The 23,124-nt window shown below is 55.0% G+C and overlaps 4 protein-coding genes and 1 non-coding gene across 5 annotated transcripts; 2 read left to right on the top strand and 3 right to left on the bottom strand.

Moving 5' to 3' along the window:
- Nucleotides 1–1,378: 1,378 nt before the first annotated feature.
- BBK36DRAFT_1205329 (hypothetical protein) lies at nt 1,379–3,164 on the top strand (the record flags this gene model as incomplete). Its single annotated transcript, XM_024897352.1, has 2 exons — nt 1,379–1,585; nt 1,653–3,164. The coding sequence occupies exons 1-2, from the start codon at nt 1,392–1,394 to the stop codon at nt 3,160–3,162; spliced, it is 1,704 nt and encodes a 567-aa protein (XP_024748733.1). The 5' UTR covers nt 1,379–1,391.
- A 618-nt stretch (nt 3,165–3,782) lies between these two features.
- BBK36DRAFT_t112 lies at nt 3,783–3,891 on the bottom strand. The gene has a single exon. It is a non-coding gene; the product is annotated as a tRNA-Ala (tRNA).
- A 554-nt stretch (nt 3,892–4,445) lies between these two features.
- Nucleotides 4,446–5,533, bottom strand: BBK36DRAFT_1122021 (hypothetical protein; the record flags this gene model as incomplete). Its single annotated transcript, XM_024890895.1, has 2 exons — nt 4,446–5,054; nt 5,123–5,533. 2 exons carry the CDS (start codon nt 5,531–5,533, stop codon nt 4,446–4,448), a joined length of 1,020 nt encoding a protein of 339 aa, XP_024748732.1.
- A 913-nt stretch (nt 5,534–6,446) lies between these two features.
- On the top strand, nt 6,447–7,443 carry BBK36DRAFT_1160610 (Fe superoxide dismutase; the record flags this gene model as incomplete). The annotated part of the gene is made up of 2 exons (XM_024894306.1): nt 6,447–6,729; nt 6,803–7,443. The coding sequence occupies 2 exons, from the start codon at nt 6,447–6,449 to the stop codon at nt 7,441–7,443; spliced, it is 924 nt and encodes a 307-aa protein (XP_024748731.1).
- Nucleotides 7,444–8,742: 1,299 nt separating this feature from the next.
- Nucleotides 8,743–11,252, bottom strand: BBK36DRAFT_1170146 (hypothetical protein; the record flags this gene model as incomplete). The annotated part of the gene is made up of 2 exons (XM_024895409.1): nt 8,743–11,004; nt 11,079–11,252. 2 exons carry the CDS (start codon nt 11,250–11,252, stop codon nt 8,743–8,745), a joined length of 2,436 nt encoding a protein of 811 aa, XP_024748730.1.
- Between the last annotated feature and the right edge of the window lie 11,872 nt (nt 11,253–23,124).

Here is a 23,124-nt window from a genome sequence, read left to right as displayed (position 1 = left end):
GCCCGCTACTGCCTAAACTCCTCCCATTGAGCCGCTTCTTTCCAATTCAAAGGGCCCGCGGCATCAGCGCCCACATTTCCAGGTTGTATCCGGTACAGGGCAGGACCGCGCATCCTCATCCCTCCTGACAGGTACCGGCTACCAGTCCCCTCCCCAGCAAGGTCCGACGCTCCTTGGTCCCCTGCAAGGCACGTTTCCGACTTGCGCCTTCCCTGCATTGCATATGCGTGATAAACGGCTGGAGGGACAGGCGCCCCTTCCCATGCCGGACAATGCGGCACGATGGCTCACTCCAGCTTAATTATTTTCGCTCTTTTCTCTCTCTGATGAATGATTGATAGTTCTGTCTGTCTGTCCCCTGTTCCTATTCGGTGGGAACAGTCATCGTGGTGGATAGTATCCTTCTTTTTTTCCATCCTTCATCCTTTCTTCCTGTTCTCTTCCCTCCTTCCCCCAGCCATCTCTGCCTCCTCCCAGGCCTCATTCCTTCTTTTGGCTTTCTGCTTTGGCGGTCCCCTGCGTCGACGGCCATAATCATTCATTTTTTAAAGAGGAAGCTCATTGTGATTTTCGACTTTCCGCCCCCCTCATTTTTACGTTCACTGGGAAGACGGGATTGAAAGCGAAAACGACACCTCGACGGTCCAACAGCGACAGAAGGGACACGACTGCGCGCGCGCGCTAACTCGACTGCGGCCTCTTGGAAGCGCGCTCCTCCTCGGCTCGACTCTCCTGCACAGCCATTGCTCTCTCTCTTGAAACCTGGAGTTTTCGTCCATTCTGCGCCGGCCATTGCGACCAATCCTCTCTCTCTTTTCTTGGCCTTAGCCGCCTCTACGATCCTTGTTTCTTGGCGGAAGAGGACATTTGCTCTCTTTGCGTAACTCTCTGGCAGTCTCTTTTTGCCAGGGGTAAATTTACGCTGATACTTTTCGCTGGTGTGTAACGAGATACACGGCGAGCGACACCATTCTTTTCTCGTGGTGATTTGTACTATTTTGACCAACACTCAATCCTTTGGTTCTGCAACGCCTGTGGTGTTTTGTGGAATTGCAAGCCGTCTATCTGTTGATATTGCGGCCATCTTTCTGTACTCTTTGAGCATATTGCTGCTTCTTTACTTTTCACGACCTACGAGACCACGGCATATCGTTTGCATTATCCTATCGAGCACACACATCGAATCCAATATCGAAAACTATTACGACCGACAACCGACTGCGCCGCGTTCTTGTCTTGCTAATTTCGCTTCCGAGACTCGCCAACTGTAGCATGACTTAGACATCCAATTGTTCACAAAAAACGACGTTCGCTCTGAGCTACAGAGTCCTCACGTACTTCCCGCAGAGAAACAACCATAGACCTCGAAGACGCAAGTCGAAATATACACGATGCCTTCGGTCGACGTTGCCATGGTCCGAAGCCTTCGCGGCGGGCTATGGGAGAGTGTGGTGGACAGTGTGGCAAGGAGCCTTGCCGCTGAAGTCGTAAGACGAGATATCGTGGCCGATGCCGACAACAAAGTCTCGGAGATCAAGCAGGCCTTTTCCAGCTGGGATGGCTGTATGGCTCACGTCTACTGCAAGTAAGTGTAGCGGTCTCATCGCGGCATCGCGGCCCGTCAGTGACTTACATTACTAACGCTTCGACAGATGGCCTGCTATTGCACTGATGGTCGTCGGCGGTCTCATCCTTCTCAGCATCATCGTCTGCATCGTCCGATGCACCTGCCTTGGCATGTCATGCTGCTGTTCTTGCTGTTACTGCCTGAAATGTTGCGGAAACTGCTGTGGCTGTTGCGACACTCCCGGTGGAAAGTCTCGCAAGCATCTCGATGAACCGTACAATCCTCAGCAATCCGGCTACGGAGGATACCGCCAGGAGGCACCCATGGCAGTCAACGTGCCGGCGCCTGCGCCGGTGCCCGCCTTTGCTCCGGCCGTTTCTCACGGGCCCCCGCAGTATGCCGAGTTTGATGTGTCCAAGCAGGATGCCGATGCGCTCCCGGCTATGCCAAGCTGGGAGTCCGCCAACCAGAAAAAGATTGTGCTCGAAGAGGAGGTCGAAATGGACGATTTGCCCCCTAAGAAAGAGCCTGTTCCGCAGCAAAGCCAGGCCATGAACAGCCCCAGGTACGGCGGACCACAGCAGCAGCGACGTCCGCAGCAGCAACAGGGCCCTATGGGCCGAAACGACCCGTACAATCGTCAACAGACCAACTCTCCCGGCTACAATAACTCTTTCGGCCAGCAGCCCGCTAACCCATATGGCGGACATGAGCAGGGCTATGCTGCCCACGACGCGGGCTATGCCGCTCAAGATCAAGGCTACGCTGCGCAGGGTCAAGGTTATGGCGCCCAAGCGCAAGGTTACGGTGCCCACGATCAAGGCTATGGCATTCACGATCAGGTTTATGGTGCGCATGACCAGGGCTATAACGCACACGATCAGGGCTACAACGGCGATCGAGCTTACGGTGCGCATGAGCCAGCCTATGGAGGACATGACCAGGCTTACGGCGGACACGATCAAGCCTATGCTGGACATGATCAAGGGCTCAACGGACATCAGCAAGGCTATGGCGCACACGATACAAACTACGGCGGACATGACCAAGGCTACAACAACCACGCGGCCGACGGGTATGGTGCCCACCAACCCTACGACCACGCAGCCCCCGCCGTAGGCATCATGAGCCCCGGACACCAGTCGCCCACGTCCAGCCAGAACGGATTCGGCGTCCCGAGGCAGATGACTCCGGGCCCGGCGCACATGCCCATTGCTCCGCACGAGCTCGATGGACACACCTCGCCTGATCCCTACGGCACGGATCCGCACATGAGAAAGTCCCCCGGCCCAGGCCTCAACCAAAGGACTTCGCCAGCCCCCCCTAATGACTTTGCCATTGCCCCGCAGAACAAGCCGGTGCCGTTCAGGACGTACACTCCGGCACCTCCGAAAGCTCTGCAGCAGGAACCTCCTCAGTCTCCCATTGTCAACAACTCAGGGTTCGATTTCAGCTCGGGTTACGCTCGCCCTCAGCACCAGGAGGGACCAAACTACGACCGTCGCCCGAGCGAGTCCCATGAGCGTGAAGACAACGAGGGATACCCCGGCTACAAGCCTTACAGCCCTTCACCCCAGAACTGGAGCGGTGTCTAGAGAGCAGCGGCTGAGTGATTGAATCTTGATGTTTGATCTCGCGGTATCTCATGCATGGCAAGTATGTTGGTGTATCATGTTCCTGACGACATTCGGTTGCGTGGCGTTATCAAAAGGCGAATCAGTCGCCACTTAGAGGTCCAGTGGTGTTTATTCTCTTTGGCTTATGTTTGGGAGTTTGGATCTTGCTCACATAATGACGATTTTGCTTGGATCTACCTGCTTGGGTTGTTTTCTTCTTTCCGTTCGTCGACAGGCAATGTTTGCCTTGACCTTTTTGGAGATGTGGGTGAGCCTGACGGTTTGGTGTTTTCTGAGTATGACATGAATTGACTGGAGTTGCGTAATTCTATGATGATAAGAAGATGTGAAGTTATTTACATAGACGCATCCAACTGAGCCTTTTTCTTCGCCTCTTGTTGATTTTAACCTGCCATATAGTCTTTGACCGTGATGCTCTCCTATACTGACTGCAGGGAAGCATAAAGGGACCAAGTCACACGTCTTCACATTCACATTCCCATAAAAGGGACATCTCAGGTAAAACACGACAAAGCATAAAAAGAAAAGAAAAGAAAAAAGGAAAGAAATCTTCGAAAGGAAGATGTCATCGCTTGTATTGGACGAACGGGGAATCGAACCCCGGACCTTTCCCAGGCCAGTTGGAACCGAGGCATATCTCGGGACCGACGATGCTAAGGGAAAATTATACCACTAAACCATCCGCCCAGCGTAAGCTGTTTTGTTGAGGACGTCGGGTGCCAAATACGGTACAAGAACATGAGAATGAGAAACACTGGGACGAGAAAGAGGGAAGAAACGGTGGTAACGGGGTAGGCAAACATGGGACGATGAATGGGTTAGTTTGATTGATTGGTTTTGGCTGGAGATCACTTTGCAGAGGATGTTTAATTGATGGGACGAAGAAAAAAAAAAGTTGAGTTCGTGTATTTGTTCTTCAGTACCGCTTGTATGTATGCTTTCTCGGACCGAACTTGAAATTGGATACCATAAAAGTTTACGGAAAAGATGAAAAGAATCAGAGCCAGAAAGGAGAACGCCGAGGAGGAGAGGGAAGAAGAAGAAAACAAGAGAATGGATTTCGACCCAAAAATGATGTGCGCCCGCCAAAACAGTTCTCCAGCGCCGAGGATATGAAAAACGAACCCGTTTGAAACCAACAAAAAACGAGCCAGCAAAAGAAAGGAACCCAAAGCGATGATGACAGCGTCTATGTACAAACAGTGTGTTGCGGGTGAAAGCTCTAAACACGAAGAGACGTGCTACTCTTTCGGGAACAACTCGACTGAGACTCCGCTTGGCTTGGAGCTGGGTCGGCTGGAGCTGCTGCCGCGAATCGTGGGAGCGTCGCCGTCCACGTCAGGATCGTACTCCTCGTCGCCGTTGCGCGGCCGTCCGTTGAACTTGACGGGCGTCTCGTCCTGTTCTGAGCCAGAGCCCGTCCCTCTTCTCTCGTAGTCGTCGTCTTCGTCGTCGTCGTCATGGTCCTCCGACGGGAGCAGCTCGTGGTCCATCTCTTTGCCCTTGATGAAGGAGTCGATGATGTAGTACTGCAGGGCGTTCATGATGAGGGGGAAGATCATCATGACGAAGGCGACCTGCAGCTTCTCGTTGCCTTCGGTCCATCGAAGCGCCCAGTCGCCCACCTGCTCGATCCAGGGCATCATGATGAAGATGACGAGGACGCAGAGCTTCATGCCAAAGAGGCCGGCAAAGTAAATGACGGACTGCTTGAGCCACCACCAGACGTTGGGGGGGTTGCCGTAGTAGCCCGACTTGATGGACTCGGCGGGCTTGCCGAACGGGGTGAAGGAGGCCAGGGCGCTGAAGATTCGCAGGAGCAGGATAAGGATGGGGATGCCGACGGTTGTCTTTGACGTCAGTCGTTAGCATACATGCCCGTTGCTGTACTTTCAGTGATGTGAGTGTGGGAACTTACATCTATGGCCAGGTTCAAGAGATAGAAGGAGCACGGATTGGGCACGTAGTCGTCGCCTCTGGCCACCAGCCGCTCGACGACGCTGGGCTCAACCTTGATGGAGAAGCGGCCGCTGGTCAACATGGACATGAAGATGTTGGAGATGTGCACCAGGACGGACCCAAAGACCTGCTTCGAGACGTCAAAGAACCAGACCTTGACGGGCCGCCGCGGGTGCTCCCTCCACCGCTTGTAGACCAGCGACAGCATGGCCAGGCCGCCGAGCGCCGCCTGGACCACGAGCGCAAAGGGCCCCAGGAGCTGGCACTCGCCCTGCGATGCGTCGATGTGGAAGGGCCCTGAGGGCGCCGCGGTGGCGCTGGCCGTGGCGGAGGCGAGGGCGGTTGTTGCTGTGGATGTGAGGGTGGCCATTGTGGTGAGGAGCGTAACGGGAGTAGGAATGTCGACTCCTATCGCCGCATCACGAGCGACTTGCATGCCGTGGGAAAGGTATGTAGTATCGGAAGGAGAAGAAGCAGGACAAGGGGAGGAGAAGAGGAGGAGAGCTGAGGTGATTCGCGGTTTCGGAGGGGGGAAGGGTAGGACAAGGCTCTGGCGAATCGCCGCCGCTGAGTGGCGGAGCAGAGTCTCAGAACTCGGTGAGGCACGGGACAGAGTCGATCGTCACGGGAGCCGCCCAGGGGAGGGGAAGAGGCGTTTTGGGTGCTGCTCTGGGGCTGTCGCTCAAGTACGATGAATGTATGCAGGACAGCAGAGAAGAAAGAAAGAAGAAAAAAAAAAAAAAGAGGTAAGACGGAGGAGGCAAAAGGCAGAGTTCATGCAGGGCTGAGCAAGAAAAGGGACCAGGTTGAAACGCCTGCTTGTGGCAGCGGTTACATCACTGGCCGTCCATGGTTGATTCCACCTTTATTTTCAAGCGTCGGGCTGCCGAGAGTATCGGGGACCGGGCGCCTCGTATTGAGCAACGTGCAAGACGGGGTAGGGAGTACATTTGCATGGGAGGAGCCGAGATGAGCCAACCAGGAGGCGAGAAATCACAGATCTGACCTTTGTTATGTAATCCACTGCAGTCTTTGTGAGCATGGCAGATGTGGCTGGTGCGCGTGGCTGGTGGTGGTACGAACGGACAAGTGCCTTTCCCATCTCATTGGTGGGGGTATCAATCCAATCGTTCCAACTGCAGTGGGCGGGAAAAAGTTCGAGAGGGCCGATTTTGAAGCATCACGACCAAGAAAGACCCTCTTCCTCTCGACCACTCGACACCAGCGCCAATCCTCCCCAGCCTCTCGCCCAGGTCATCGCCTCAAACTCACCTCAGCCCGTCATGTTCCGCACGCGGCTGCTGCGGACGTCCCGGCAGGCATTGGGCCTGAACCTGCGCGCCTCCGCCAACGGCAGCGCCTTGAATGGCAGCTTCAACACCGTCGTCAACCACAACAACAAGAGCAGCAGCGGCTTCAGCGCCAGGAGGAGCCTGCACTCCGTCCCGCTGCTGCCGCACGACTACTCCCAGGGCGTGCCCAACCTCATGAGCCCCGGCGGCTTCGCCCTCGCGTGGACAGACTACATGACGGTCACCCTGGACAAGCTCAACGCCATGATTGCTGGTGAGGTCTTCCTTCAAATCAACTTTCTACCAAATAGAAACCTCGCTGACCTGAAGTTTTTGCTCTGTCCCAGGCACCGAGCTCGAAGCCCACGACGTCAAGACGATCCTCCTCATGACCGCCCGCGAGCCCAACCAGGCGCCCATCTTCAACCACGCCTCCATGGCGCACAACAACCACTTCTTCTTCCAGGGCATCGCCCCCGAGGGCACCCCCATGCCCGACGACCTGCGCCGCGAGCTCGAGGCCTCCTTCTCCTCCATCGACTCCCTGCGCCTCGAGTTCATCGTCACCGCCTCCGCCATGTTCGGCCCGGGCTTCGTCTGGCTCGTCAAGGCCGGCCCCGGCGACTACCGCATCCTGCCCACCTACCTCGCCGGCTCGCCCTACCCGGGCGCCCACTGGCGCATGCAGTCCACCGACATGAACACCGTCGGCAACGACGGCTCCGCCAGGCCCTACCTCAGGAACCAGCTCCTCGGCGCCGGCCGCAGGAGGACGGGCGAGCTGCCCCCCGGCGGCATCGAGCTGGAGCCGCTGCTGTGCCTGAACACGTGGGAGCACGCCTGGCTGCTGGACTGGGGCATGGGCGTCGATGGAAAGGGCGGCAAGGCTGCGTATGTCGATGCGTGGTGGAATGCGGTTGACTGGGAAAAGGTGCATCAGAGGGCTGGCGTGACGCGGCCCGAGTTTATGACGGAGAATTCTCCTTGAAAAAAGGGGTGAGTGTATGATGAAAGGATCAAAAGAACAAAGAAATGGAAATAATCAAGATAAAAGAAATGGGGAGAGGACGGGGAAACGTATATATATGTGTGTGACATGGAAAAGAAAAGGAACAAAGGGACATGGTCCGCCAGCTTTTACTCGATATATCAGGGAAGGGGGTGTTTGGAAAATCTTGGTGTTGAGACGGTTCCGGCTGGAAGAGATGTAAGATAAGTGTAAAGGTACTATACATATATCTATATACTGATTATGCTCTATCTGAAAATATTATGGGAAAAAGATGCTCTACATAGGTAGTTGTGAGCTGGGTGTCTCTCTGAAGTGTACTTGTTACTACTCATATTGAGGGCACTACCTACTACCCTAGAACGCAGTCGGGGCTTTCGTAATTGAGGTGAAATAATGAGCCATGTACCCTGCTTCACCTTGATACTGCATCTCGCATGCAATATATACCTTATAGTTAGTCAAGTACTAAGATGATATCTAAGCCATGGGTTATATGTGGAGGTTCCGGCAACAACTTCCCCAAGGCTGACAAGAGACATATAAGATGGCGCAGAGAGACAACTCGATCAAAGAGTAGCCTCAACACCCACAGCATCACAAGACGAATCAATCACTTTGTACACCAAAAATTGTTCAATCAGATTCCATGTTATTGCATCAATTTTCTGTAAACCCACTACCTCAACTCACTCTCAACATCACCATGCCCCCGAAGAAAGGAAAAAGAAAAAGTTCCCTAAACCAGCATCGTGTTTCTTTTCTTCCAACTTCGTAATCCTTTGAAGGACGCAATCTTTCTAACACATAAAACCAACAAAAAAAAAAAAAAAAAAAGGTATCATCAATCCGAACTCTCCAAGTAAACTAGTAACAAACAAATCGGTATATCAGACTCTCTTTTGCGTCTCGCTCGCCATGTATATCTTCTTTCATGATTTGTTGGTTTGTTCGTATGCAAGAAATGAAGGAAAGAGGAGGTGTTCGGAGAAGTAGAATAACAGCTGGAGCAAAAAGGGCAGTCTTGCTGCGCGTAGACTCAGCGGGAGAAGGGGATATATATAAGAACAACGTCAAGGAGATTGAGAAGAGAGAGGAGGGTAGAGAGGAACAAAAGGGATGGTGAGAACAGGTCATAAGTCATTCTTCGTTAGACACAAAGGAGAGTCATCAGAAACAGGAAAACAGGCATTTCAAATTCAAAAAGCAAAGGATATTCGGGGAAACCCCCCAACAAAAGATGGAATGGGGTGGTGTAAGTTCTTATGATGTCGTGGCTCAAATCATGTTGCCGTTGACGCTAATCTCAAAGCCATCGCCCTTCTGCTTCAGCGCCTTGGCAAGCATGAGCTCTCGCATCCAGTCAATCCTCTCGTCACGGTTCTTGACCGCAAAGTGATGAGTCTTGCCGGTGCCGTTGACACCCTCGGCAGGCGCATTGCCCTGCTGGAGCGAGCTGTCCCGCTTGCGCAGCCGCGCCCCGTTCTTGTCCTGGGGGATGAGCTGGAAGCTAAAGGCGCCAACGGGGTCGCTCTTCTCGCGGTTGTGGATGGACACGGCCTTGAAGGCGGCGCTGAGCTTGGACGTCGAGGCCAGGCTGGAGCAGGCGATGGCATAGTCGTCAATGTCCACGTACTCGAGCGTGCGGTCCATCTGCTGAGCGTCCTTGTGCATGTTTAGGCGGGTGCCCTTGAGCGTAAAGTAGCCGTCCTGCCATTCGTGGCGGAGCATGCGCATCTTGCGCTTCTTCATCGGGCCCTGGAAGCTGATGCCGCTGCTCGAGGACATGGCGGCGGGCGCCTCCCTGGACTCACCGGGGCGCAATGCGGGCATGGGAGGGATGGCCTGCTCATAGGTGGTACGGTCAACGGGGGACCAGGGGTAGTTGAAGCGAGGGGGTGCTTGGGAAGGCTGCTGCTGCTGCTGTGGCTGTGACTGCTGCTGCTGTTGCTGCTGTTGGGCTGGAGTTCGGGGTGACGCAGTCTTGGGCGAAGCGGCCCTGGGATAGGTGCGGGTCACCCGGTTCTCGTCCAAGGCAGGCATGACAGGGAACGATGGACGGCGGCCAGAGGCTCGCGACTGGGACCGATTATGGCCAGCCATGGGAGCAGCCCGGTAGTTCATATCAGGAGGCACCGACTGAGAGGCATCTCGAGCAACGGGGCCGAGGGGGACAGCCGTGACGGGAACATCCATCTCGGAAAAGGGAGTGCCAAATCGATATGGGTTCTTTGCGGTTTCCAAGTCCGGAGACAGCGGATCAGCCTTGTCCATCTGGTATGGGACAAACTCATTCTGCAAGGGTGACGAGCGGCGCGATGGTTGCTGCTGCTGCTGCTGCTGCTGCTGTACGGGTTGGGAAGCAGCTGGTCGGGGTGGTGCCTGTCGCGTGGCGGCCTGAGAGTTCCCGGGGATGGACAGCTTTGGCAGACGTCGCAAGCCCTGGTGAGGTTGCGCAGTCGGGGTGACTTCAAAGGGGGGAGTGAGCGGCACCTCATTGCTGACTACGTTGTTCCGCTGGAAGTTGAGAAACTGGCGGACGTTGTCCTGAGGGTCGCGAGCCTGCAAGTTCCGAAGGGTCGCCTCCTGGAGGTACTGCAGCGGCGGCAGGTTGCCAGGCCCGAGAATGTCGGACGACGCCACCACGGAGGGCACAGAGTCGGAGAATGGCCGCATCGTCTCGTTCGGATCCAGGGCCCTGGCTGTGTCGGGATTGCCCACGTCGCCGTAGACGAGGACGGCTCCGCCGGCCTTGTTGATGTCGATGTGTGGGTTCAGTCTCTTGAAGTCCTCGATGGCCTTTTGCTGCTTCCTCCATTTTGAACAGTTCTCGCCCTTAGAGCAGTTGTGAGGCTTCGGAATGACCTGCTCAATGCCAATGATGGATACCGACTCCATCGGTGTGATGGGATCATTGGCCCGGCGAATCCTACGCTTGCTCTCGTGACGTCGCACTGAGCCATCCTTCTTCATCGCCTTTCTGGCTTCACGGCTGGGCTTGTCCTCGATGGGAGTCGTGGCCTCTGGCGAAGCGGGCGTGCTGTCCAACAAGGCCTTGATCTGGCTCCACACCTTGGTCCGGATTCCAAAAGAGTGAATGTCCAGCTCCTTCAGGTCTTCAAACTTTAACGTGATCAGAAGAGCACCATTGATATCATTCTCCATAAACTTCTCCGTGACCGCGAGCTCTATGCCGGCATTGAGCATCGACTGCGCCACCATCTCGGGCGTCCATGATGCCAGCGTCGACAAGTCGAGCTCCGCATCGGTATATTGGAAAGGGCCGCTCCAGCGAGCCTTGCCATGAGATGCGGCTTCTCGAGATGGATGAGGCGTCATGGGCGACAGGGTCAGGACTACATCGTCTTCAGCCCCTTGGTACCTCGTGTACTGGTCGACAGGGAACTGGAACAGGTGCGGGCCGCGAGGGCCTTCGACCTGCTTGGGGGAGTAATCGACGTAGACATGCGGGCCTCTACTTGAACGAGGAGTGGGGACCTCGTCGTACGAAGAGAGGGTTGTGAAACTGGGCTGGCCCGACTGCGAGTACCCGACGTTAGCATCGACTTCACGCCTCCATGGGAGGTAGCGCAGAACGAAGAGAGTCGACTTACTGACTGCAGACTCACTCGAGGTGAGTTATCTTCGGGCTCGCTCACTTCATCGTCGTCTTCCTCTTCATCCCAGTCCGTGTCCACGAACTCGGTGGCTACTGATGTCGGCCTAGCCTGCTGGGGTTCTTGCTTGAGGTTAAAGAAGGTATTCTGGGGAGCGGGCTTCTGGCGCATCTCTTGGTATGTGCGGCTCTCGCCGACATGGAAGGATGTGTAGTCCTGAATAAGCTTCAGTTAGTGACGGGTCGGGTCGAGCGTAAGTGGCACGCTACGTACCATCCCGATCTTGGGGCTTGCTTCTTCCTCTCAATTATCCTTTTCCTTTCTCCTTCCTGAACCTTTTTCTTTGCTCGTCAAGGTTGTGGCTTGCTCAATACATGGAAGTGGCGAGGACAGCTTTGAGATGCTTGGAGATAGCTCGGAGTAGTCAAAGAGTCAGAGATGCTTCTGATACAACAGCCGTTGCCGGCAAGCTCTCTAAACGGATGAAATCGGTGCTGAAATGTAACAATGTAGGTAACTCTGCGGTACACAAGCAACCGAAAAGGAGATATAAAGAAACGAGAGGCCTCAAGAGCACGCAATAAAGGCACTACACGGAGTAGATGTCACCAAAACGAAATTCAGGTCGCAAAGGGGGAGGAGAATTCTGCATCTCAGTGGGCGGCTAGCGGTTGATAAGTATTCCTCATGAACGGCCGCAGGTCGCATCTCGAGGGACCACCCGAGAGTTCCTGCGGGCGAAAGATACGCATACGCAAGGCCTGCTCCGTACGTGTACAGGGACATGGACAGCTGCGCGTCTGAGCAAGGGGGGCCCTCGGTCCCGGTAGTCAGCACAGCACCAGAGCTAGTCTGTAATGCGAGGTGATGAGCACACCGATCCGGCTCGCAAAGTCGTTGCGGGGGACAAGAATAGCAGTAGCAGTTGGGCCCAAGTCCCACGGCCGCAACCAGCGAGGGCAACAACGGCTAGGCATGTTCGAAGCACAGGCCCGGACGAGAGCAGGGTGATACAGCTTGGTCGCGGTGCTAGAGACAAAGAGCCGGCTCCCCATTGGCGCCTGAGGCCGGGGCCCTTCTGCCGCGAGGGCGGCGCGAAGACGACGGCCTCAATTGGACCGTCAGGCAAACACTGGCAGATGGTGTCGTTTCTTCCAGCCAGTCAAGCGTCCTGGCCGCCCATGGAGGCTGCCGCACAAGTCCCATGAGTGGACCCATGAGCAGGGTTGCTGGACGTCGCGATTTGCTGGATGGCCCAAGACCGTGGACGCCGGTCCTCGTCCAAATATAGCCGGCGCTTAGGCGCCGTGCTCTCTCTCTCCTCTGTCATTCTTCTCCAGCAGCAAGCGACTGGGATGCGGACAAAGGTTGAAGGCGGCCCTTGTCGACACTGACAGGATCATTCATGCACGAACAGGGGGTTCTCAACGCAGGCTCGCCGTGCCTGTATGCACGGCGCATGGGGTGAGGGCCTTCCAGTGCTGCGAGAATGCGAGAAACAGAGACACAGGCGAGAGAAGGGAGGCAAGGGGCCCGGAAAGGCTTCGTTCATCGTGCTTCCGCCATGGCCCTGCTTTCATGCACCCCCGCTCCGTCCTGCAGATAAAAGCGAGTGCTCAAAGTCTGTTACGACATCACCTTGCTTAAAAGTGTAGGTGCTCCGCCGTCTGGGGAGCCTCGGTGACTTATTTCTCATCAAGGTGACGACTCTTGGGCAGCTCGAATGCCGTCACCACGCGGCACATAATACCGATTGCCTCCTCCGTCAGCACCGCGATGCCCCGTCGAACTGCAGAGCAAGCAAGAGCAGAGACCAGGAGGACCCCAGAAGATCTCACGGAAAACACTCCATAAAACGAGGCGGTGGAATATCTGATGCCGTCATTGTGGCCTCGTGACTCGATGAAATCTTTTCCCTCGCAGGCCAGGCGAGGAAACAAGAGGAAAATGGCTCCATCTTGGGACCCGTTGTTGGGCACGCAAGGTTCTGTTTCCTTCCTCCGTTCAACAGTCTCATACGTGCAGTAGTCGGTGAGGCCCGGCTAGCCGTCTAGGCGCAAATCGCCCGGCCGGTGGCTTGATGGTGTCTCAGCTGCCATGCTTGTAAACGGTCACGTCTAAAGGCCGAGAATCCTTTGACCGTCGCCACCTTGTCCGCATGTCTTTGGCGTCCCGATCTCCATGCCTATGTCCACGTAAGTGCGAACGGGACGGCAAAGTGCATGTGTGTTGGTTCTATCGTTGTGACAACCCCACCGTCGGCCGCTACGGCTTCTCGAGGCGCCACTCCGAACCATGATGATCGTTGAATTAACGCCTGCATGATTGCCGGAAGCGGTAATCGATGAGATTGGTGTAAGATGAGGCACGGGCAACAGTTGAAAATCCCCAGCCCGTGATAATCACATCACACTGTTGGTGTTGTGATGACCTCGGGCAAGCTAGTGGGACGGTCCGGCTCACAATGATGACCTTTGCAGGGCAAGCCGATGGCGCCAGAGACGGTCAATCACATAGACCGATGTGACAAGCACGGGAAGCGCAGCTGTAAGACATGGCAGCATGGAAGCATATCGGTTCGCACAAAGCCCCAGAACCCGAGTAACAAGCAGCAGTAGCTGGGCGAGTTCGAGGCCTTCGAATCGATCTGCAGGTTCCGCTTCGTTCTGATTCTGCTTCGTCATCCAGAACCCCAAATCTGCAAGACTTGCATCTCTCTGCTTCCGCAACCCTTGCCGCGGTGGCCTCAGTTCGCGATGCCGAGCCACAGAAAAGTCTCGGCTGTCGGCCTCTCAATGCTAGCACAATGACGATCTGAACAAAGCACAGGATGACGACGGACCTGTTCACAATGAGGCCTCGCTCGGCCGCACAGCGGTCAATCTCCAGCTCTCGATGGGCCGCACCACCGGCCATGCACGTTAGATTCCATGTGCGGCGCCGCTCTCGCATAGCGAGGATCTGGAGCTTGCGCAACCTTGATCACGTCCGGCCGAACTAGCCAAGCCAGCAGCTGGCCCTCTATCAAAGCAAGAGAGAGGTCTAGGAGGAAAAAAGCAGGCCATTTTTCAAGCCCATCTGCACAGGGGCCCTGCAAGCCACCAAAGGCCGTGCGTGATAGGGCAGGTTAGGGTATCACGACAACGTACTAGTTGTAGTTGGGGGTTGCCGCAGCTTCTTGCTTTACCTGTGCTAGCAGAGCAGCGAGATGGATGGCGACCTCGGTCAACCAGAGAGATGCGACGTGACACCAGACAAGGGAGCCGATCGTTCTTTCGGAATCAGGTCAGCCTGCCAGCCGGTACCCCACATCGTAAGGTATACAATCGAGAGGGCATGGGTCAGGAGCTCCAATTGGCGATGGAAGACGGCGATGGTTGATGAGGGAAAAAATCGAGACAAAGAAGAGCCAAGCCGGTGGTGGGAGAGACACAGTGGGAGATGGAGGAGGGAAGTTGAGGGGGGGGGGGGTGTGTGGCCTCTTGCGCTAACCAGCAGTAGCAGCAGCCCAGGGCACTAAAGCCTGGACCCCTGGTCCCTGTGGCGTTGATGGCCTGTAGGTACTAGTAGTACGAGCATATCGTGGACCTTGTACTGTGCGTACCTAGGAGAGGCAAGGTAATCAATATCCATGGATCAAGCTGTGCATGTATGTATGTACTTTGACTGGATAGAAATGACAAGGCAGGGAGGAGGAGGATCGGACGATAAAGCTCTCCGTCACTTTCAATCAGAGATATTACACACATGTCTGCCATTCCTTGCTGTGGCTGGTTGATACATGCTGCATGTGGTACCATCTTGCCAAATACCTGGGTAAAGAAGCTCAATGATCGAGGTGCTCTGGACGGGTTCCGGATTATGGATTCCTTACATGAGCATGAGACTATGAGCTGCTTCATCCGGCAGAGTCAATCAACAAACGAGCCAGGATATATCGTACGGGGATTGAATTGCATCCGGGGGCCAAATGTGATACTACTACTACTAGCTAGCACCAGGCAACAACATAAAGCAGAAAAAAGGGAAAGAAACCACACGCAGCCAATATCCTAACGACTAACGATCCCTTTACCAAGACAAAATAAAACGGCCGAGAAACGGTGAAGGAATCTCCTCTTCCTCCTCCTCCTTCTCCTCCCGTGCGCCAGCCAATCCAGACCGGCGATAGGTAGTATTCCAGAGACTCCACGTGCCGTTCGAGGTCACGCAGCAAAACTCAGGCCAATTGGGCACCGGTACAAATTCACCGCCAGCACCCAATCACAGCGTCGCACCAGCCTCGGCGCCGCCCATTGGCTGCATTTCCCATCAATCGCGTCCTTTGCCTTGTTGGTGTCGACTGACTATTTGTTTGACCGAGTCCACGGACAAGGAGAAGAAAAGAGAAGATGGGATGGAACGGCATGGGACGAGAGGAACTTGTCTACCCTGCAGCGTGCTCTAACGAACCCTCTGTTTTGCACGGTTCGTAGCTGATACATAGTATGCCGATAATTGCAAGTGTGTGTGTCCTCGATATCAAGTAATACATTACCTACAGAAGGTAACTAGAAGCTCGCACACCGTCGTGAATCTTGTTCTCGACCAACGCTACGGATGAACCCGTCTCCAGCTAGCTGCCAACAGTCCGAAGGGAAAAAGCAAGAAGCAAACTATTACTACTACTAGTATTGGTAGTGCTTTTCGCTCCCGTCTTCAAGCCCACCCCCGTCTCCGCCCAATGCCTTGCATTGCCCTCTCATGCAACGGAACGGCGCCGGCAAAGACAATGACTAGCATGGACGGACACGGACCAGCCTCAACAGCAATTGACTTCAACTTCTCGCCAGACATTGGTTGCTGCTCACCGACATCTTCGTCGTGCAGCGGGAAAGGCCTCTCCGGCTCCTCTCCGTCTCCAGCCCTTGTTGAGGCGGCATCCCACCAGAGACAGCAGCACAATATTATTACGCAAACAAGAGAGGCACTCGTGCCAAGGAGCCAACTCGCACCCCCCGGCGGCGTAACGTGCGGCAGACCATGTCGGTCTCTTTTTCGTTGAATTCCCTCTCTTTTTTCGTGGTGTCTCACACAATCCCGACGTTGAGAGCTTACCTACCTGCCGGCCGAGCACCTCAGTACTCCGTGCAATACAGTGCAAGACAGGGCACGGAGAATGTTGGTCCGAATCTTCACCAAACGGCCTGCTAAACAAACGCTAGACTCCCGCTAGGCTTCGGAATGGGGGCACCGTCAGGCTCATATCGTCAACCACAGGCCAGTCACATGTGCGAAGAAATGATAAACCGGCAGGAGAGTACCCGGAGAGGAGACCTGCCAAGAGCAAATCTGATTCTTGACCGCGGGCCCCGAGCTTGCAACGAAGCTCGCAGGGTCTCACGCAGGTGAGCGGAAGCAAAAAATCCTTCGGCTTCCCCCATGCAAAAGGACAGGGCAGCAATGAGCGTATCCGATCCGGCCGAATGCTTGCCCACCACCGACCCTCGTCCTGTAGTGCTGTGATGGCCCGAGCCAAAAGGCTACTCACTGCCAGGGTCTAAGACCAACTTGAAGTTCTGATGATCACCAGCTAGGAGATACTAGCACCCGCTCGCCACAGTGCGCCAGACGTTCTGCATGTTCCATCCAGCAGACAATCTTGGTCCCCCTTGTCGTTTGCCCAGGAGGGGAAACTAGTGGACACGTTTCTCCTCTGCCAGTCAAGTCCCGAGAGAGGCAACTGATGGAAATCCAGCAGCCAGTCGTTACCATTGCTCATTTCCGTCGACAACAGTCGTCAAACAGCCGGAGCATCAGACATTGACCAATGAATTCTGCGAAACCCCCATTTCCAGAGCTCACATGGCCGTGAGTAAATGCACCCCAATATTCGTTGTGTGGTGGATAGTTCGCAGCTTTGGCCGAGTCCCACATCACAGACGAATCTTGTTGGCTGGTGCGAGAGAAGAGTGAACGGGTGAAAGGAGTGGCTGGCGGGGAACAAGATGCAATCGGCACGTACTCGCATGTACTTCGTGGACCACCAACTCCGAGGATGCGCACCAGGACACTGCATCGTCCACTCGGTGTACTCGTAGTTGTAGTTGTAGTTGTAGTACTCCGTGCCAACAAGTACATGCTCGTTCTGAAGAGAACAACATGCCGTCACATTTCACTCTCAACTGGGCAACACTAGCCTCGAATCCGCGTACAAAGCAGTATCAGACCCGAAAACATCACGTATCTGCTTGTAGTCAAGTGCGTTGAGACAGAATTTTCAAGGGCTTCGGAAGCACATCACCCGGCAAATCCGCTAAGTCAGTAGCAGTATGGCGTTGATGTCGGTGATGGGAGGCCAAAGATACATACTCCGCAAACAAGCAGATACTGTGCTTCTGTCTGGGGATAAGGACCCTGGATGGCCTCGGAAGAGAATGCCTTTGCCCTTATTTCCACTCCTGTATGTATGTACTTTGCAGCTCGGCCTTGTTCCTGGAGAGCTGTCATTTCACCCCTGCTTCATGAGAAATATTACCAGTCACTCAGTAATCTTAAAGACCAGGATCAGCTCACATACCACTTGCGGTAACAAGCACAAGTAGCCATTGTTCATTTGATCCGTCACTCTGCTCAGATGAATTCTTTCCTTTCCTCTCTCCGAGAGAGACCCGACGTGACTGGGGCGGGACTGACTGACTCGAAGGTGTCATGCATGTCTCGTACGAAGTGCTGGGGACCTTTTTTAGAGTCAGTCTTGAACCGCCTAGACCAGAGACTCCGCGTATCCGCAACAAGGTGGATTGCCCTCCTCAAAGAGGTGGCCTTAGTGGTGGTGAGCGGAAGACTAGTAGCTTTTTTTTGCGAGAATTGCCTGTCGTAATACTTCGTACACTCTACCTCAACCTCGAGATCGGGAACGGACAAACTACAGCTCAGGAGCGAGCTGTTCGCGCAAGTTTCTGCTCCGCAACGTTCTGGCATTAGCTACTCCGTAGGTAGCTTCAAGTCTATGGCTCAGGGGCTAGCCATTCGAGCTATGTGCGGGGATTTGACATGTGCTCATAAGACATGTGCTAGTAACGGAGAGGGGGTTGATCTTCAGGAAGAGGAAGTGATTAGCTCTCCAGAGTGCATGTGGCGATCCTTGAGGCTGAAGAGTGAGATTGGATCTTCACCCTGAGCACCGGTTGGCGTTGTTGTCTTTTGGAGAAACTGGCAAATCCCCTGTTCGCGCGGTCACGCTATCGTGGTCGTCGATATCAGATGTGAAGGCGTGCCATGTGCCGGAGGACGGAGCCGAGCCAGGAGTACCTTGTCGACACAAGCCGGAGATATCTCGACGAGGGACGGGGAAATAGGCTACACAGCCGGCGTAGCTGGGCTCATTTCGAGAGCAAGGCCTGGGTCATCCACTTTGCAGGCCAAATTTCAAAGCACCCGCCTAGCACAAATTCTATCCCGTTGTGCTAGAGAGAAGGGAGGTAAATCTAGAAACTTTGGCCAGGACCTCCGTACTACCCAGTACGGTTGTGATCGGTCGACCGGGAAGTGAGGGGTTGCGGCCAGCAGCCGAGACTCGGATTGGTTTGCGCAGGGAGCCGATAGAGAGAGAGCGATCCCGGCATCAGAGGTCGGACAGGGAGCAGAGGCCATGATGTAAAGCACAATGGCAGATGGTCAGTGTCTTGTGGTACCCTGTAATCATCAGCGCAAAGGCAGTTCGACAAGCCCTTGCGAGCTCAATTCGCTCGTGGACCCTTGGGAGCGCCTCGTCGGTTCGAATCGTAATGTATTTGTCGCACGGCCTTGGTAGCCATGGTATACTTCGTATACGATGCACGAGATGTAGCGAGAGAGTAGCGGCAAGCTTCTTTGCCGAATGTAGACACTACTAAAAGCCGATGCTAAGGAACGCGGGGCTCCTGCGAGAACCGACAGCAGAGGCTCGATCATGGCGTGTGCGGCCCAAATTCCAAGTACGCAGAGATGTGTCATACACAGCTTCGGCAGGAGTTGCAAAGAAATTAGCGAGCGCGAGGCCGTCTGGCTTTATACCCTCCAGACGGGCGAAGGTAGGAGAAGCGAGAGAGACGATGTGACAAAGATAAGCGAGTTTGGGCGCTTCTGCATGCCTTCTTGCTCGAGGACGCATCGTAAATCCAGCAGTAACAGTAGGTTCTTCCTCAAGCCACCAGAATCATACTTCGTACTCCGTACACACTGGTAATGTTCGCGGCCGGGAAGCGACTGATTGAGTTGCCTGGCACATCCACTGGCCTGCCTGGGCGCTTAACGGTTCACGACAGCCGAGATCAGACGCAAGATGCATCTGCGCATGGCGGGAGGGCGGAAATCTCGTCTGGGGGGCAAGATTATGCCGGAATGACCAACAGCAGCGGGAGGAATCAGGGCTAAATTAAAAATAGCAGCACAGCTGCAGGCTTGCACGATGACCATGGCAGAATGGCAGACACGTGCTGTGATGGCCGCGATAGCGCCAGTGGTGTGATTTGCCGCGTCACGACAAACAGCGGGAGGTGCGTGTGCTTGTAAGCGCCCAGCTGGGGAGAGCAATGAGGAGATGCCAAATTTAGCCCGGAATGGGATCGGAGTGAGGGGTTAATTGTCTCTCGGAGATATCTGGAATCTGCCGGTGCTTGTGGCCTTGGAGGAAGGCGGTGGAGGAGGAAGAGGAGGACCTAGGAAGAGGAAAGAGGAACAGAACCGTTACTTGTCTCATTTACTCGTCCTACCGCACACCTGGCAGTTGCGTTGCAGATCCCTCGGGACTGAGTTTCCTGAGTGTGGAATCACGGCGAGGTGAAGGAAAGCACGAAGCAGTCCGTACATGATATTAGAAACCTACTCGACATGCTGTATGACCTCACTTGCATGAATGCACGAAAGATAGAGAATATCGATTGAAGCGGCACGAAGCATTATCAGCGGGAGCAAGACCTATTGAGTCTTTCGGCTCTCCCTCGACACGGCCGGTATTGTCATGCTCTCGCTATTCAGCCATTTTAGGCAAATGGCTCTGGATCTTTCCGCGTTATCTCATCTCCATCTCGAAAACAGCAAGAGCAGCAGCGATCAGCTTCTCAATGCTACCCTCGGAAGGAACGATGCCACCCTCGCCTTCTTTATTCGCTCAGCGAGTCAGCCACCAGACAGAACAGAGCAGGAGCCATCCGTCCTCCGTCTCCTCACTGCGATCGGTCCAAAGTGCGGACTTGGTCTCCACAGCGGCTCCCCACGCATGCGATTGGATGTTCCTCGCAGCCCGCTCCCTGCTAGCGCAGAATGCCACCAGCCCGAATGAGCCAATCTCGATCGTCAGCCGGGCTGCGCGCAGGGATTGGCCCTTGGCCAGTGCAGGCGCTACAGTCGGTTGGTCCCGCGGCCCCTGCCGTTTGCTGCACGGGCCAGCATTTCATCACAAGCCGTCAGCCAATCAGAACGCCCGGAAGCTCTGGCTTCGCTCAGCGGCCCAGCCCACTAGCGCGCAAGTCAGAAGCAACCTCATCCCTGTCCCGTTTCTTGCTCGACCGACAGGCCAGGCCCAGGGTCTCGTTCTTCGTACAGGTCCTTTTCGTACGGGTATTCGCTCTCGGCATCGTTCCTGGTCTCCCTTGCGCTTCTCCTCCTGTACGAGAGGCCTGCGGATTGCCGTGCCTGTACGAGTTGTATAGGTTCTCGTACGTGGTACCTGCGCCTGGCGCTGCAACACCGCAGTGTTCCGCGTACTCGTACTTCGTACTACCTGTGCTCGGCATCTGCGGGGGAGAACGAGAGAAAACGACTCGCAGGGCAGCACGAAGCCCTCGTATCACTGACCAACTGTTGCAATCGGATTCAGAATCACCAGCCAGGGTTCCGGCTCCTCCCACGGAGACGCTCTCAACAACTCCTTGCTCTCTAGATACCATGGCTGGAGCCCAAGGCAGCAACTTTGCGTGACAGGACCCAACGACTGCCTTGGTAGTGAGATGTACTTGTCGACGCGTGGTGAGGTCGCCTACTCGTGTGTATCCAGCCTCCTCCTCCGTCAATTTCAGCTTCTAATAGTTACCAGGTGTTCCTGTACCTGCTTCGTGCGAGCATTACGCCGCCTTAGCACTGCTGCAACAATACATAACATACTTCGTACAAACATGTGGTTACAAGCTGAACGACTCGCACCCAACGGCTGAAGTGCCAAATCTCCTGTGGACTCTGATACTAAGAGCAGTTCTTTGCACGACGCGAATATGCAGTTGCCAGGCGTGATTCATCCGCGAGTACTTGGGCAACCATCTGTATCTATTGGAGAATCACCTCAGCAGTGACTCAAAGAGGTATGTACTGCGGAGATGCAAACCTCTAATGGTTATGAGGACGACACCATCATGCTCTGCACCAGGGTCCGATATGCAGCTTGCTCCGCCCAATACGCTGTGAGTCGCCGAAGTGGTTTAGGGCCTGGGCAGAAGATGGAGAGCAACCCTGTCGGCTCCCCTCCGCCTTTCTTTTGCGCCTGCGAGCTCGAAGTGAGCTGTATATTGGCTTGCAGCTGCATGTCGGACTGCGTTCCCAAGCACAAAGCAAGGCACCTTACCTGCTCGTACGATGGTACGAAGCATGTTGAACGACGCACCATGGCGAAGGGATTCCGGCCATCGTATGGAGGATTCGTGCTGGGCGGCGCATGTATGCTGCCCATCAGAACACACAATGTGGTGCGCTGATGCACACATGGCCATCTGTTGGGGATGACCGACACCGACTACAGGGCATCGGGTATGGCTCTCTCGTCGCCGAACTACTGCCCACGTTCTCATGGGGAACATGAATATGCAAACTGGTGGTATCACTGCCAGCATCACGCTGTTTGAGGCGTCATCGTTCCAGAGGTCCAGGCCAGGTGGCCGCAGGCTTTCCACCCTTGGCCTGTCTCAACGGCCTTGAGTTGCGGGTCTTGCGGACAGACATCTGGACTCTTCGTGCATACTGCTGCTGCTAAATTCTCGTACGTGGTCAAGGTACGGAATCCAGCTACTATTGTCCACTGCTTTCCGTTGTGGCGTTCGGTGTGGGTGACATGTCCGCAGGCCCAGACAGGCATCCACGTCGAGTTTTTCTCCTCTCGGTGGTTGGGCGAACCCCGGTCAGCAGCTCCCACTAAGAGCTTCTCTTCCGCACATCCACCGTCGTTGATGACCCCAAGCAAGCGGCCCCTGGACGAAGCTCATTGGCTGCTCTAAGCGCAGCTCTGGGCACAAGCGTCTTTGGTGCCAGATGGGCATAATTAGTGCCATTTGATTTTCAAAAATAGCAACACAAGCTGCAGAAACCTCCCTGCGGAACCGGTCGAGATGGTCCTGGATGCTTGGCCGCGAGAACGGCGGCCATGATATAAGTCACGTCCTGTCCTGCTCTTCGAATTTAGCCCTCTTTTCTTCTTCTGCTGGAGCAAAGGTGAGAGTGTCCAAGTTGTCGCCAAAAGGCTTTTCGTCCTCTTTTTTTTAACCCTATTTCCCCCCTCCTCCCCTCGCCCTCGTCCTCTTTGATCAGGCATCACCATCATTTCGAGTGAAGAGCAAGCCGGACTTGCTTGGAACCAGTCGTTCTCTATACGCACATTCAGCTTCATTTCGCACAATTTCACTAGACTCCGTTGACGGACGAACAAGAGCGACCGTTGTTTGACACGACGGCTCCCCACGACTTAGACCGACCACTCAGCTCTGAAAAGACAGGGCCATAATCTAATACCATCTCCAACCTCGGGCCCGAACCACCAGCTCTGGCAGGACAGCCTCACTTCATTTCCTTGTCTGGCAGCAGTCCACTCCGGCCCTTATCGCCTTTATCCATCGTCCGAGAGCTTTCAACCCCCCGGACACCACAAGCGGCGGCTTTGACTGGGTTTGCTCCTCGTCCCGCTCCTTGCCCAGGCCCACAACAAAGGACAGACAGTGCGAGCTTCTCCCAGCCAAGCACCGTGCCACACGCCCCCTCGGCGGACTGTGCAAGAGACACCCCTCCCCTGCAATCGAGAGAAGTACCCTGTGGTGTTGAG

The sequence above is a fragment of the Trichoderma citrinoviride genome (assembly GCF_003025115.1).
Source record: "Trichoderma citrinoviride strain TUCIM 6016 unplaced genomic scaffold BBK36scaffold_9, whole genome shotgun sequence".
Lineage (NCBI taxonomy): Eukaryota > Fungi > Ascomycota > Sordariomycetes > Hypocreales > Hypocreaceae > Trichoderma > Trichoderma citrinoviride.
This window is presented reverse-complemented; position numbering and strand designations above follow the sequence as displayed.